The following is a 17,379-nucleotide window of genomic DNA, read 5'->3' on the forward strand; positions in this document are numbered from 1 at the left end:
AAAAATTGTGTGAAATACAAATCTGACATTTAGCTTTATAGTTTAGCACGAAATGTGTCCTCTCATCAATTTTTTAGGTGAAGACGAATTTCACGCAAACAATTAGCATGAAAAAGAATTGCCATGAACAACAGCAGCTCGCACTCTAGCTGTTTATCTTGCTCCCGCTTTATAATTTTGCCACAAGCTGCAGTGTGATCATGGGATGTGGCACGATGGCATAATTCTGGGAACTTCAAGTAAACGCCATAACCTGAAATTATGCAAATTATTCCCCTGTAATTTACATTTCTACTGAGTCTATCTATAAACAATACTTACACAGTAAAGTCATTATTTTACATAAGGAACCTTTTTATGATATTATTCTCATATTATTATACTTCTGATTGAAGGCTGGATGCTTCAGAAGGAAGAACCTACATCCTCTGAGAGATTATGTCCGAGGACTCGGATAAAGAAGACCAGCTCTTTGGCCAGTGCACCAGCGAAGAAGCGGAGTCGGTAAGTCTCAATAATATATTATCAAACTTTTAGTTGGAGAAATGTTGAGTCCTTGCCCTCTTTCGAGGGGAGATATGTTTCACACAGACTGTGCAGAACAGTTGAAGAGCGTCCTGTTAGGTTTTGTGTCTACAGAATACTTCAATTTATTTGGCTTTTGTGGATCTGCTGACTGGTTGCAGAGCCCTGAAACTGGGCATACAGTACAGCTTTAAAAGGGAAATCCAAGTCAAAACACTTCTTTTTATTACTTTTCATGAGGTTATTTGCAAGAGTGAACAAGATAGGCTAGGAGCTTCTCACCACATGGCTGGCTTCATCCCATAACTACACCGTAGGGGGCCTGGTGGCAGACTGACATGGCTGCAGATGAATACTAAAAAGCACTTTTGCTGGATTTTTCAAATTTGGCGTTTAGCTCCTTGGGGTGTGGATTGACACTTTGGACTTCGGTTGATTTAGTTGCTGTGAAATGATGAATTACTCGACAATTATTATTATAACTATCACTGTATTCATTGCCACAAAATATCTCTAAGCTCCCTTCATCAAAACCTTGCCCGAAAACGTAGAGTAATGAGAACAGCAGATTTTTAGATTTCTTTTTAAAATTCAGATAACTGGTTTACCAGCTAACCTGTTCCCCGGAAGATTATTTTCTCAAATAACTCTCTATCTCCTGTAAAGATGAGTTTAGTGGAAGGTTTTGGGTAAGAGGTTGTTCTTCGCTGAACAAAAATTATATTATATTATTATTATTATTTAGGGTTATATTATATTGCTCAATATATCAGGTGTAATTTTTTCTCTAAGGCATGTAGAATCTCTCGAAATCCTTTGGGGGCCATGCAGCAAGCAGCGTCGACTGCTGATGTCTCAGGATCTGACCTACTGTGGCACTGGAGAGTGTGTGCCAGGTACACCATTTCCACACTTGGTTCTCAGTGTAGTCAGGACAAACATTCATTGTCTTCTCAGGGATGTAATGTGAGCTAAAGACTGAGAAAACAGACAGTCACACAGACACAATAAGCCCAGTCCAGCCCAGTGATTTTCTTTGTAAAAAGAGAAGCAATTTAATCAAACACTAAAATATATTACTGTACTTTGGTCATGTTAATCAGCTACACAGTTTGATGACAGATGCTATAGGGTATTAAACACTCAGAAATCTACAGGCTCGGGTGCAAATGCAATTTAGTACATTGCAAACAGTTACCTTGATTCTGTGACTCATATGGCAGTCCATATGTCTCACAGCCATTATTCTTTAGGGTAATTCACTCCCACTGGTTCAAATAAATTGCTGGTGTTTCAGGCGAGGGAAACACAATCAGTGTTTACGTTTATTTGGTACGAGTTCCAGTTGGATCAAGCACTTGGATCGACCCTGGGTAGTCTCTTCCTGCATAGTCAGACACCCATTCCCCTTTCTTAGCATGTCACACCTGTCGTAGGACTCCCGTTATCAGAACAAGATGGCTGGATTCGGGGCAGCAGCACCACCGTTTGTGGGTGACTGAGTCAATCCCACACCATCTTGGCAGCTGTCCGCCCAACCCCTTTGGATAGTTAGCAGCATCTCATCCAAACCTGAAAGAAAAAGTGATTTGTGGCAGCCTGAAACTTGACACTCTGGCCTCTCAGGGGAAGTCAACAAGTCGTCTCACTCCTTTCTGTCGCTAGCGAAAGGTCTCATACACACATAGGCCAAAGAAAGAGATGCAGGGTGGTTTTCAATACATTTATTGAAAGGACTGCAATCTATGATAAAATGTATGAATTGCAATTATTAAGGTAATGAGACATAACAGGATAAAATTGGTGGTGACAAGTGAGAAGAAATTAAACAGTCCCCACATATTGGAATAACATGCATATGTAAATTCTACCTAACCCCTAACTCCTAAGTGAGAGCATAGCTGCAATAGCTTCATCTGGCAGTACTTAGTCCATGAGAGGAGCACCCACCCCAATTACCTGGAAGATGGGAGTCTGCCCGCAGTCTCTTGACTGGCTGTAGAGATAGGGCTGAGGTCAGCAAAGAATTGGTATGCAGCATGGATGGAATCCTGGCTGGAATGACCTCCCTGTTGTTCCTTGGCCTGTACAGTGTTTTTATAAGAAACATATTTATGTTCCGTGAAAAGGACTGACGTGGGCATGTGCCTAAGTATCAGACTGTTTACATACTCTTGTGGTGACAATTGCTAGGTGGATTATCTTATACTGTTCTTGTCAGCCTGGGACCGAGTTATATGGTGAAATGTCATACACAGAATAAAAATAACAATTCTTTTACAGAATCACAGAGTTACGGCTTATTAGAAAATAAAACATCCCCGCTGAAAGCAGGCTAACTAAAATGAATAAAACTGAATAAATGAAATCAGAGCACATATGTAGGTGAAAGGGCAGGGGCTGCAGGCCATAGCTAAGCTAAAATGTGTGCCCCAGAAGAGTGTAAAATGAACTCATGACACACCAGAGGCAGATCTACAGCTCTCAAGCTAGATGCAAGACTTCAAGTGATGACCCCTCACCTGGGAGGTTGTCTATCAAAGATACCAGCCCATTTGTCAGTATTCCTTCAAATACTCAGTGGGGCACTCCCTCCCAGGTCAGTGAAGAACGTGGAATGGGAACAAAGCGGGATAGTTTAGGTCACACTTTTTAATGCACCTTTTACAGACAGGGGAATGATATCCCACTATCTGTGTCCAGGAGACAATTTTAAATGGCTCATTTCCCCTTCATAGACCAATTTTGCTTCTGCAGAGCTGACATCTTTTTTATCAAAGGTAATGTCACTCAAAGCAGGTGGTGACAATGCTGCCTCCAACTGAAGCACATAGAGCATGAGTGAAGTGAAGTTTGAAGACTCTTCACTTGGCCATCATCAGCATTCTGGAATAGCACTCAAGAGAGACAAAATGGACAGTCCCTGCCTAGATGATTTCCTCTCCTTAACAGCCTCCTGCCTTTCCTCACTAGCAAGCCATAGGGCAGTGCTCAGGAAGACATAGGGGGTTATTCTAACTTTGGAGGAGGTGTTAATCCGTCCCAAAAGTGACGGAAAAGTGACGGATTTACCACCAGCCGTATTACGAGTCCATTATATCCTATGGAACTCGTAATACGGCTGGTGGTATATCCGTCACTTTACCGTCACTTTTGGGACGGATTAAGACTCCTCCAAAGTTAGAATAACCCCCATAATCCTCAGAGCCTTGCTATCAGGTCACAATTGAATTAACTAAGGAAGCTCTTTCTCCATCCTCCCACACTTTATTGTCTCAAACTACACCCTCTGGCTCAAGAATGCAAGCAATACACTTACATTATCTGGGGAGGCCGTACTTTTACATCAGTCTTGCCCTGAGTGGTACTGTGGGTATTTAGAATGGACCATGGGGCTTTGTTACAAGTCACCAGTCATACAACCTGCACACCACACACATACGTGGTTGTCTGTGCAGGACCTGGGCATTATATTTAAGAAGAACGTTACACATGTGAGACCTGAAGGTACCACATTTATCCGCGAGTAGAAAACTTGTCAGTACAATGAATTAGAAAAATGGTATGCTGCAACCACCACTTAACGTATATAACCCAGGATACGGGCAGTACTCCCATATCGACCGAAGAGCGTGCTTAGTGCACTTCTCCAGATCACAGAGTGAGGCTCTGTCATGATGGAAAGTCCTCCAGACCACAGAGCGAGTCTCTGTCATGATGAAGAGGCTAAGCCTCAGCACACATAAATGTTTGTCATATGTGCTGGGCTAAAAAAATATCAGGATATTAAATAACCTTCACCTGGGTCACTCAGGGCAGGGGTGTATGTTTGTAATACCATATAGGGAACATTCCCAAGTGTACTTCTGCCCATACATTAAAAAAGAGCAAGGCATTTCCAGCTCCAGTGGAGCATCTTTCTAGCCAATGTAAAACGTTATTTTACCAATGCCTACAGCGTGGCGCATCCCAGTGTTTAGTGCTCTTTGATGACGGGTTAAATTGTATATAGTGCTCATTTGACTGCCATTTCATAGTTTGTTTTTGTCTAATTTATTCAGCATTTGTTAGATTAAACAAATCCAAACTGTATGCTTTGCAGAATCTCAGACCACCTACCACCATTGTTTAAGGAACATAGGGGGTTATTACTACTTTGGAGGAGGTGTTAATTCGTCCCAAAAGTGACAGATATACCACCAGCCGTATTACGAGTTCCATAGGATATAATGGACTCGTAATACGGCTAGTGGTATATCCGTCACTTTACTGTCACTTTTGGGACGGATTAACACTTCCTCCAAAGTTGTAATAACCCCCATAGATTCGAAAGGGCCCTTCATGCTTCTGCAAAATAGTAGAGTTTCCATAGTGTTGACTGAACCAATGCAGATGAGCAGAGCACTTTCGGAAACATCAGTATTCAAGGGACCCTTGCTGACCTAAGGCTGGGTAGCTAATTGGGCAAATAAAAGCCACAGAACCATTCCCCCCCACTACTGATGAATTATTAATTCATGCACTGGACCCACAGGCATCCAGGTCTGTTGGTTCAGTGTCTGTGGTAGACCTGTTCTGGTCAGGTAAGAGAATGGATGTAGTGTTTGCTCCCACCATTGGCAGGGAAGCTGAGAGACGCCCTAATGCCCTCTCCATAGAGTGGAAGGTGTAGTCAGTGGAGATGCCATTTCAAAGACAAGAGAGTCCTCAATAAAGGGGCTCCTTTTCCTTTTGAACAGTTGCAGACCTGGCGATACATAGGAGGAAAGAAAGGCTCATGCCTCCTGTCTCACGGGTATATAGGAGACCGAGGGGGGGGAGCAAACTGAGCATTGTCTTCACTAGTTACCTTATCAATAGTTTTCTCTTTGCTGCAGACTGGAGGTTGGACAACTAGAGAGACTGCTAAAGGGTGGTTGTGAGAGTTAGCAAGAATATCTTTTGAAGGCATAACAATTTTCTTTTATCTTTGTGCCAGTGACACCGACTGTTACCACCACAGCTATCACACCTGTACTCAGCTTCAAGGTGGCAGTCAAGGAGGGATTATGGACATGTGCACAAATTAGGAATTGCAGTTTCCCACATTGCAGTTCTTACCAAATCACAATTAGGACATCACAACTCTTAATGTACTAAAGAATATATTTAAAGATGGCGATTCTTAATAGGGTTACAAATCGACTTACTTCATGAATATTAATTGGGTAGTTTGCAAATTGTGACCCATTAGGAATTGTTGCCATCACTGCTGGGGTTAGCAGATTATCATGTCTGTGACTGCTTTTAAATAAAGCAATTTCATTTTAAAATACAGCCTGTTTTCGTTAGAGGAAAGCAGAATGTGTTAAAAAAAAAAGAAAATTAAACTTTTAATTTACATTTTTTAGGAGTAGGCAGTCATCCATTAGCCCACCACTTGCTCTTAAAAGATTTTTTTTTACAATCTCAAAGGGGAGGGGACCTCTTTGGAACTCCTTCCCATTTGCGAATGGGTTATCACCTCCTTCAAGGTGTTGGTAAAATATTAATGGTTTGCGACTGGAATTTGGTCACAAAACATTAATAAATACCACTACCAATTGTTATTTGGTAGGGGTGCCCTAAACATGTCACTTCCAAATATGGATTTGCGACCCCCAAAAAGCGATTCAGTAACAAGTTACAAAATCGCAATTTGGCTTTTGTACATTACATAATTATTTTTTGCAATTGCAAACGTCCCAATTCTAGTTCTAAGGAGTGGAATTACAAGTTGTGTAATAATTATACCCTCACAGTTTTCCTATTGGGAGATTCCAGTAGGTCATACCTGCTGAAATGTATCTGGGGGGAAAGGCCCGTAAAAAAGGCAAAACATGTAGAATTCAGTTTCTTAAAAAAACAATTTTGCATTTTATGTTAAATTTTTCTGTTGAAAACTCAAAGTAGGAGGTATTTACTACACATGATAAATAACACACCCAGAGGTAATGCAATTTAGCATGTGTGGTAAATCCTCACTCTGTTCAGCCCAGCTTGAAATGAGGGTTTTTTAAAGTTATTCATGATTGACAGTGACTAATTGTAGGAAAATACTTTGTTTTGCATGATCCATTATTTCTAGACTGATGCTGCTGGTTTGTTTTTACTCTGTGCACTGGGACTCTGCTACCCAGGCCCCAGTGCATGTGCTCTGACCCCTTAAACATGTTGAAGTTCCCTCCTCTACTAATTGACATATTTATCAGGCCCATACGTCCCTGGTATATGGTACAAAGTGCACCCAGGCTTGTAAGTGCAATGTTGCAAGTAGACTGCAGCAAACATTGTTTTACCACTAAAGTGACAGTGCAAAACATGACTGCCGGACTACCACTGTAGCTTGTCTATGCAGTTTTAAAACTGAAAATTCGACCTGTCAAAATCTTTCCCTTTGACAGGCCTAAACCTTCCTTCTAAATAGCAAAAAGTGACCCCTAAATAAGCCTTCACGCCGATAGGGCAGGGTGGATAGTATTTAAAAGTAGGACATGTAAAAAGGTAATGTTAAACATGTCTTTACAGTGAGAAGGCATCAAAAGCCATTTTCACTGTAGCAGGTTAAGCGGTTCCATAGGAAACCATTGGGAGGTAATTAAATAGAGTTATCCCCACTTAGCTACAAAATTAATTCTTGGACTTTTTAAAATATTTATTACAAGTACAACTTATTGGTAAGAGTCGGATTTCTAATACATTTTATGCAAAGGGTACTTTTAAAAAGTCACCTTTTACCTGCCTAAAGCCTCTAAAAGCCAGTTTGAATGAGCTTCTGACTGTCGTCCGTTAGCTGAGTTGCACCTTGAAGAGCTGAGGCAAGGGCCTTGAGTGTGGGGAGATGTGTTGTTCTGCTGACAGGATGACCACCTGGGTAGTGTCCAGGATTTTAATTAACGTTAAAGAGGCCTGTCACAGGCAGATGTCGCTAATACCAGGGTCTGCACCCCCCCTTGTCCCTTTAGTCAGCCAGGCACCAGTCCCAGTGGGAGAGGAGCTGCCCCAGAACTGGTTTGAAGTGACAACAGAGATGGGGTTGCTCATTCCATGGCCACACCTCTTAAGTGGGCAGAGGAGCTCTTGACGAGGAAGAAAAGTTTCTGCCATGTTGGATTTTGGTAGAGAGGGCCTTTGCGGAATCGCTTGCTGTAGGGTACACAGGAACCACTGCAAAAGTGGGTAGAGTTACCCTGGGAAAATTTTCCCTATTGGTTTGGGAGGGGCCAGGAGTCACCCACAGCTTAGTGTCAGACAAAAATGTGCCACCACTAGGCACCCTCCTCATGACATTAATGGACATGTGGAAGACAGAAGAAGGACTGCACCTGCTGTGGAGACCTGTGAGGGGACCCAAAAGGCTGGACCTGCTCCTACTTGTATCTAGGACAAAAAAGTAGACTACTTGAGTCATTTGGCTGGCATCCTATTAAGCTACAGGAACACAAGAAGCTGCGAGAAACCCTTTTCCCAAACATCCCAACTGACCACTTCCAATTGAACCTGCCCTGGACCTGCACTGAAACCTGCTGGTGGCTTCTGCTGGAGTGAATCTTGACCCCCAGATGCTGTTCCTGAGGTCCTGGGATTGTTGTCTGCGTCAAAGTGTGCTCCTCATAACATCTTGAAAAAACTGGCAAATATTTTTGGTCCAAAGACTTTCAGAGGAAGGAACAGACTTGCCAAGTCAATTCTACGAATGTGTGTTGCTTCTGGGACAAAGATTTGGTCGCTCCCACTCTAGACTTTTCCGTAGCAGCAAAATTGTTCCAGCGGTTCGTCGTGGCAAAGGCATCCGGCCTCATGGGATCCTGTTTGGCTACAGCTTGCAGCTTTGCCCCTATGGAGGAATCTGATCTCCAAAAAAAAGTAACTTATTCTGAACATCAAAATCTTCACCGGGGGAAGTTACCAAAAGTATTTGGCTAGAGACAGACCTTAAGTAGACGCAAAGTTTTAGTATCTCCCTCTCTGAGGTTTCCCGCCAAAAGTCAGTGGCTTCACAGGGACTTCGGCCGATGACTATCCGGCTTTGTGGAGCCCATCGTGGCCACAGTATATTGCCTTCGCCCGCTGAGGATTTATGACTTCCATTTCACAGATTAAGTTAGAAGGTAAAACTTCCCACTGGGACGAATGTGGGTTCTGTATCTGACCTGCACTCTATTGCAATCGACCTTAAATTGTGCCTAGGCCCAGGTCAAGTGCAGTGAGATGACAGCAGTTGGTGCTTAACAATGTTTGGCACTATTTTCATTTAAAACTAAAATTCATATAGTCAGTTCTTCATTGGATTTTGATGTTTTAGTGTCATCTTGTTCATTAAATCATTAGTCTCTAGTTTTTATAAATTGAAGTGGAATTTTTAGTGCATTGTTTTCTCAACCTTTCTAACTGTTTTGGTAATTCGAAATGCTTTACACATTTTAAGTTTAAGCATGTCTGCTCCATGCCTTAGCTACCAGGAATTGAGCTCAGTATTACATTTTTGAAAACGTTGATGAACCTAAGACTAGGACATTATTACTTGCGTCAGACTGCCATCCACGCCAACTAATAATCTACTTTCTCACACTAATATCTTTCTGTTTCTCTTTAAGGATGAAGATTCCTTTAGCCCATTTGGGCCAGAAAATCACCAGCAGTATGAATTCTCAGGCGAGTTTCTCTTTTGTTTCCACAGTTTCATGACTTCCCTGGTTAAAATTTTTAGAAAAAGTCTCTCATACTTCTAGCTTGAAGTTCTTTCTCATAATTGTATCATCCAGAGGCTTTTGCAATTCTTTATCTGATCCCAGACCAAGCATAGATATCAGTTTGTTTTCTGTATTGTTTGTATTAGCAGCAACAAGGTGTAAGTCAGTGAAAAATGTATATTTAGACTTTAGAAAATGTTTTATTTTAGGTCATTTTAGTACTGGACCTCAATTTACTCTATCCTACAACATACTTGACCTCTGGCGAGAGAATCACCCAGTTCTGTGGGATGGCCCCCATGTCTCAAAGGCACATGGCGCCTGGGCTCGGATCGACTATTAGCTGTGCACCCAGGACATTAGGGGCTAGGTCATACATATCAGACATCTCCCATGTGCATCTTCTGACCACTCACCTGTTAAACTTATCATAACGATGCCAGATATTGGCCCTCATTATGAATTTGTCGGTCGAGATCGCCATGCCGGATAGCGGCGGAATTTACCGCCACCGGCATGGCGGTCTCGACCTCCACATAATGAAGGCAGTGGGGACTGCCACAGGCGGCCTTCCGCCACCGCCAGGCTACCGCCGACAGGCAGCCTGACTATGGTGGAATTCTTCATCCGACAAAGAACCCTTGTTCCGCCAGCCAGGGAAAGGCTGGCGGAAGGGGTGCTCCGGGCACCCCCTGGGGACCCCTGTACTGCCCATGCACTTGGCATGGGCAGTGTAGGGGCCCCTGTGCAGTGCCCCGTCGCGCAGGTCACTGCCCGATTTACAGGCAGTGATTGCGTGATGGGTGCTGCTGCACCAGCCGCACAGTGGCATTGACGACGGCTCCATGTGGAGCCATCGGCAATGTCCCGGCCCAGCATTCTGCTGGGCCGGCTGGCGGAAACACTGTTTCTGCCTGCCGGCCCAGCAGAATATTCACAATTCGGCCGGCGGGGTCTCAAGGGGCTGGCGGTCTGTGATAACACCGCCAGCGTGTTCATAATGACCCCCATAGTGCTTACATGCAGTGACTCTCTCGACTGGAGTTCATTGATATGGCATTTGTGGAGGAAATAAGATAAGAGACTGTAGCCTACTTCTCACTTTATGAGGGCTCTGTAACATCACTCAGGCTTTTGTCAGAAGCGTTTAAAGCCTACATAAGGGGTATATGTATTGCCAAGTAATACAGCGTGCGGACAGCTAACCTCAACTGGTTAAATGTTCTAGAGAAAGAATTATGCACCTCATAATATCCGTATAACCATAACCCCTCTGCAGATATATTAGTCGACATGCGTGCCAAGCATGATGAGTTCAGAGAAGAAGCGGATAGGGAGACTAAACTAATGTACTGCTTTGCCATTGCCTGCGCACACGGTGAGGCCAACCGTTTGGGCAGAACTGTTGCCAGTCTGGTGTGACAGAAGAAAGGACCACCCATTGTGACTCAACTGCAAGGCAATGATGGTACTGTAAGGCAAGAATTGGAGACTATTTTACCGAAATTTGTAGAGTACTACACAAAATTATGTGCGGCACACTACTATACCACATCAGCATACTATCCAACATACTTTGACAGAGTTGCATTGGCTTGGTTAGAGAGCCCGCCGTCTTTTCTTGGAGGAGCCCATTACTCTCCTAAGGGCCTGATTTAGAGTTTGGCGGAGGGGATACTCTGTCACAAATGTGACGCATATCCCGCCCATTGTATCACAATTTCCATAGGCTATAATGGAATCGTAATACAGTGGACAGGATATCCGTCATGTTTGTGATGGAGAAACCCCCTTCGACAAACTCTAAATCAGGCCTTAAATCACCGAGGCCATATCTGGCCTGCACACAAGCAATTCGCTTTGAGCCAACAGGTTTACAGCTGAATTTGACAAAGTCTGTGCAAATATCCTGGCACCCAAACTCCAGCTTCTATTTTTGGAGGCATGGGAGAGTGGCACACACCCCCTTCCTTTCAGGAGGCCATCCTCATGATGCTGGTAAAATCTGGAAAGCACCCACAATACCCAGATTGTTACCGCCCACTGTCACTTATAAACACTGATTCAAAGATGTTTGCCAAAATTCTAGCCAACAGAATCCTACTCCTGCTACCCAGCTTGGTCTTCCTGGACCAAGTGAGGTTTATACCTGGAAGGTCTACTTTGCATAATCTGCAAATGCTATTTGCACTTTTACACCAAATTGATCCAATGCAGGAAGCAGTGGCAAGTGGGGATACCTTCTTTGCTGTATTGAGCCGCATGGTCGTTCCAATGTGTTTTATTCACTTCATATAGCTGCTGTACACTACTCCTAGGGCCACAGTTCGAGGGGTGGTCTGGTATCTGACCAGTTTGAGATCAGGCGAGCACCTGGCAGGGTTGCCCTCTGCCCCCCCTTTGCTAATTGCAGTTGTGGTGGAGCCTTTGGCCTGTGCCATTAGGCAGCTGCAGGAGCATAATGGGGTTGCATTTTCACCACACAATTGATTTGTATCCCTGTGTGCTGTAATCTGGCCATAATCTTACCCCTGTTATACAAGAATTTACCATGTTCCAGATACTATCAGGAATAGCAATAAACTGGAAAAAGTCTGCCGTATTTCCCCTAACCCCAGCAACAAAGGCTGAGCAGCTGAACAATCACATCCCCTGATGCAGTGCATCCCTCAGATACCATCGCATTTGAGATAGCCGAGACAGGGAGACCATAATCAATGAAAATGATGGCCTACCATGTCAAAAATGGAAGATCAGGTGGCGCTGTGGCTTACAGTTCCCTTGTCCTTGCATGGTAGAATTGCCCAAATGAAGATGATTCTCCTACCAAAACCTTTATACGTATTCAATAACATACACATTCTCTTGAATAGGTACTTTTTTAACACTCTCAAGCCCCTCATGATTAAACTTGCACAGGCAGCTAAACAGCTGCGGGTCAATTGAAATGCTGTTACTTTGCCATGCAAACACGGCGGTCTGACTGTACCAGTCTTCGAGTTGTACTATCTCTGTGGGCAAGCACAATATGCGTATTATTGGCTGCACCCTCCACTCTATATAGTATATATTGCTATTGAGCACGATATGGCCTTCCCAGTCCCACTCATCACACTCATAAGGCAGGTGCCAAAGCTTGTGGAAATCCACACATTGGCAAACACGCAGATGGCACAGGAGGGCATATGCAGGCGATATGGGGGTGCTATGTTATATTCACCACACCAGACTCTTATGCACATTCTTCCGTTGCTAAGCACCTTTGGTCAGATTAGCTACCTCGGAAGTGAAGTCCGTGGGTGACCTGTTCCCAAATGGCAATTTATACCTACCAGAAGTGTGATAAGCTGGGTGGGGACCACACCCCTAGATTTATTTCTATATTAACAGATATGTGCACAATGCAAAGAACACTACCCCACATTCTTATGAGCGCCTCCTGAATGTCAGGCATTGGCAACTCTACTGTCTGTGGAATCTTACAGGCACTTAGTTACTTGTTTATACATGACAGCACAGGCTACTGCCCCGCTTGTAATACCAGTAGCGAAGGACGCATGGGAGGAGGACTTGGGAGAAACGATAACCACCAAGTACTGGGCTTTCTGCTGCACACAGATTGGGGCCCTGGCCCCAAACAGCTGGCTTCGGCTAATATATTGTAAATTCTTACACCTGGTGTACTACACTTTCTTAAACTCTGTGCCTGGGGGCCACAACTATATTCCAGATGTGACCCCATTGGTGCCATCAAGGCAGACTTTATCCATTGTGCCTGACTGTGCCCTTCTATAGCCACCTATTAGTATTGATATGCCAGGGTCTTCCTGCAATGATTTGTACACCCTCACCCAATTTGGATTGATGGGCTGCACTCTAAATATACCACAGGGCGAGCGGCAATATGTGTCAATAGCCTTGTTGGTGGCTTGGAGGTGGGTGGCTTGCCATTGAGGGAAGATAACCTGCCTGATGTGAAGACATGGCTCCATGATTTATAGTATTGTCAGGAACAATTGGACACTTACTATCTTTTGACCCCTCCCAAGAGCAGACCTAGAGACATATGGGACCCCCTCCACGATTCTCTACCTAATTAATGTGAAACAGTGGCAAATGTGTGGGCTTCAAACCTTTGGTGTGTTATTCCCGGAGAGACCGTCAAAGAACTGAGAGAACAGTACAACATACCCCAGGGTCACTTCCTTACCTACGGGGTGGTGACCTGCACTTTGAGCAAAAAGAACCACTACAACACAGAATATTACAGAGCTTCCATACCAATAGAATGGGACATCATCCCATGGGTTTACAGAGCATTCCTGACACAAGGGAAGATGACCTAATGACAAAGAATGTGATTGGGTGGTCGCCTATTCTTATTCAGTGAAGAGGAACGCTCACCTCAGACTCATGCATTTTATATAACACACAGGGCTTGCCTGACCCCAGAACAAATACTTCCAAGGATCAAACGCCTAGTGCTCGTAATGCAGACTCTCGGACATAGGTTGATGACATACGCTCTGGGCATGAAACACTCTCCCATGTTTTCTCAGTTGTGAGAGGAGCATGAGAAAGTAGAGGAATCCCCCAGAAAGATTAGTGGATTGCTGCATTCCTGCAATCTTGGTGCGATACACACACTGGAGGAGGAAGATCTAGGCTCCTTAGTACACTTCAAATGGTGCTCTTTGATTCAGAGAGTAGTCACTGGAAAGGTTCCTAGGCACATCTTAAGAAGGGGATGAGGCTGAAAAGAGAATCATAAGGAGTAGGATTGGGGCCCTGTGATAATCTTTTGATACACATATGGCTGTGGCTAGCATCCAGGCCTGAACCTCTAATCACTCCCTGACCTGTGTTGTGGGGCTATCGCATTTGAAGACTCTCCTGCTGCGACAGACCACTTCCCGGAGGAAGGGCCGGGCAAAGAAGAGGGTACTCCAAAAGGAAGGAGACGTTCAACACAAACTAACATCAAAGTTGTCAGCTCCCAGGCAGCTCATCAAGCAGTGCGAGGAAGAGAAACTCTGCAAGACTTCTGCCTGGGACCAGGATTGAGAGTTAAGAGCTGCCAGCCTCCCAGCTGAGTGAAGGGACATTACCCAGGAAAAATCCAAGACCACCTGCCACTGGAGTATTAAGCACCAGCATGCCTGCCTGCCAGCCTGCCTGCTTGCCAAGACCAGTGTGCCCTGTGAGGAAAAGGAGATTGCTGGAGGGAGGAAGGTCCAGTGGGGGACCCTAGCTAGTGGATTGCTTCAGCGAGGTGGAAGAAGAGGACTGCCATGCCGATATGGCTGTGGCCCATGTATGGTGGGAAGGTCGCCAATCTCGTATGCCAGTGGGGGACATTGTGAAGTTAACCATGCTGATCAGGTCATCATCTCTGTGAGGTGTCTAAGTTGGTGACCCTGTATGCTAGAGGAGGCTGCCGTGAAGTTAACCATGCCAATCGGGCTGTTGCTGGATGTGGTAGGAGAGTCGGAAATCCTGTTTGCCAGAGAGGGGCCACCAGAAAGGACAAGGATTGTAGCCTGGTTAATGCTGTCATCAAGAGAAAAAGCCACTGTGGTGACACTTGCAGGCCAGAGCCCATACTGAGAATCGTAACCATAAGCCGTCAAACCCCCAAGCATCCCCTACCTGTGGAAGGGATCAAGTGAAACTTATCGTCACACTGCTGGAGGAGCACTAAGGACACCTAGCTGCTGCCCCTGCAGAGCCGCAAATGTTACTCATTGAAGGCAGCTCCTATGCCTCCAGGCCTGCGGATATGACGCTCTAAGAGACACCAGTAGTGTAGTCCCTGCAGATGCAGGTAAGACTGATCAAAGGGCTGAAAGGCCTTGGGGGAACTTGTCTGCCAGATAACGCTCAAAGTGCTAGTGGGCCTAACCTAAATGTTGCCTATAGTGAATGGAGAATAAGCACTAATGCCAGTGAGGGGGGAGTGGGAGTCTGTGGCCTTCCTGTTTAATTCTAGCACCCTGACCTCAGGGGGTTGTGTGCATTGTTTGTGTATGCCATACTTTTGTTATAAAAAGACAGTATTGGACTGGACAATCATGTATTGCTACCATTGGATGTACTTTAAGTTGTGAGCCTGTGTTCACGCCCTTGTTTCTTCCTCCATCTCAAGAGCCGTTGGAATGCTCAACCTGCACTACCACTCAGAAGTGCCGAAGGGGTATTTGACCCAGTTGCTCAGGATCCAGGTTACAGGGTCCGGGACAGAAGTAGAAAGCCCCAACCTCCAAGATTGGACCCAATATCTTGTGCTTGTCCCATAGCCCTCTGAAAAGTGCTGTGACAGATAGCAACATGCTGAATGGTTTCTGGTGGGTCATGCTTGCAGTATTGTTAATTGGATCCTGGTGTAAAAATAAAAGCCCCCTTGCTGTTTTCAGAAGTGCTGGTGAGAGGGCAGCATCTGGATTGCCCAGAGCAATATAAAGGGTCATGGGACAACGACACCTAACAATCACTAAACTAATGAAAATCAAACACTCAACAGCCCATATTATTGTCATGCAGCAGAAATATATCATAGATTGATCTCTCCCTTGAGCGACCACTGAGTGGCCAAGCAATGACAACCAGTCTCCTTCATCAGGCATACCCTATACATTGCATTGTGGTCATTGCATTCTAAAGTGAACAAAAAGTCCTGTGGTGGAGAGATGCAACTGCACCGGGCCTGCTTTAGCACTGGTGACACTCGGTGCAGCAGTCTTTTTTGGCGCCTCCCCATGGCCACCTTCGCCATGAATTCCATCACTACCAGTCTCCAACAGTGCACCGCATCTCTCCATAGACTTTTTCTGGCATACATTTCATTTTCTTATACTGCTACCCATAGTTCACTCACAGTCAGTTCTTTAATATGCATGGTTCACATTCTTTGCAGCAGGCTCATTAACCCTCTTCCCTACTTTATGATGAGCCAAAACTGCCACTAGACAAAATTCTGATCCCTCTCCAGTAGAAACATTAATCACCAGAGTTATCATGAAGTTTAAGGAAGTTCACCTGCTTTTACACCAAAAGTTATTTTTAGACACAGCGTCTCCCACCAAAGGAAGCACCAGGTGTGGCTGCACCAGTCGCACTGCCCTTAAGCCAGCACTGCAACTGCAGGTGCCAGACGTAAAGCCCATACTTCTTTTGGCAGCCTGTCTCATTATTGGCCAGCAAAGAAATTTACAGTACATGATATGTGAACAAATGACAAGCCACCATCATAGTGTTTAATGTCTGCTGTGTATTACTTAAACTTGCACAGATGTACGAAGCCTGTTTGCATTTCTTAAAGGTCTGAATCGCTATTTCGGGCCGTTAAGAAATGCAAGCTGGGCTTTTCTTATGTACAAAGCCCTTTAAGGAATCGCAAATTGTGATTTCTACTCTGTAGAAATCGCAATTTGCGATTCCCAGAATAGGAAATTGCAAATAGGGATTTCTATTTGCGATTTCTTGGCACATGTACAAAGCATTTCCTAAATGCAAAATGAGCATTTAGAAAATGCAATTACCATTAACTTCAACATGATGGTAACCATGTGCAATTAAAAAAAAAAGATGCTTTTTTTTTTTAAGTGCAATAGAGCACACACATGCCCCTTGGGCATATGTGTGCTCTCCGTGTGCACCACTATTTTTGGGGTGCCCCAAGGAGGGCCTTTTGCCCATATTCATCCTTGGTTTTGCATTTCCCAAATAGCGATTTCTTATAGGAAATCACCATTTGAGAAATGCAAAACCGTCCCATTCTCTCAAATGGCATGGGATTGCTTTTCAGCCATCTTCATCCACTGGTCTGTTCACCTTTAACCATATCCTCATTTTGTTTCCGCCCACCATAGCATACAACATAGGACAGTGAGACACCCAGTTCAGCCATTTTTGGGTGGTGACGTAGTAGTAAGTAGCAGACAAGGTGGAAGGAAGTATTTAATACAATTGTTTTAAGAACTGTGTATGTCACCTTTCACATACTTCAGAGTGCTGTAAATGAAGCACAGAGCACAAGGGGACACATGGGTGGCAATTGGGTAGGGGTGGTTAGATTCCTTTCAGTGATGGTAAGGCCTGTCAATATTCTTCATCCCTTTCCTCAGTTAAGAAGGTTTAGTTGTAG

General features: G+C 44.4%; 1 protein-coding gene across 2 annotated transcripts in view; it reads left to right on the top strand.

The window, feature by feature from the left end:
• The window catches only part of AGBL3 (AGBL carboxypeptidase 3), a 480,467-nt gene that overhangs the window by 106,700 nt on the left and 356,388 nt on the right, over positions 1 to 17,379 (top strand). For both annotated transcript variants that reach the window (XM_069227938.1, XM_069227936.1), the window contains exons 2-3: positions 396 to 504; positions 9,141 to 9,198. In XM_069227938.1, coding sequence (XP_069084039.1) covers positions 439 to 504; positions 9,141 to 9,198 — 124 coding nt within the window. In that variant the 5' untranslated portion in view covers positions 396 to 438. The remainder of the gene's footprint in view (positions 1 to 395; positions 505 to 9,140; positions 9,199 to 17,379) is intronic.

The sequence above is a fragment of the Pleurodeles waltl genome, chromosome 4_1 (genome assembly GCF_031143425.1).
Source record: "Pleurodeles waltl isolate 20211129_DDA chromosome 4_1, aPleWal1.hap1.20221129, whole genome shotgun sequence".
NCBI classification, from domain to species: Eukaryota; Metazoa; Chordata; class Amphibia; order Caudata; family Salamandridae; genus Pleurodeles; species Pleurodeles waltl.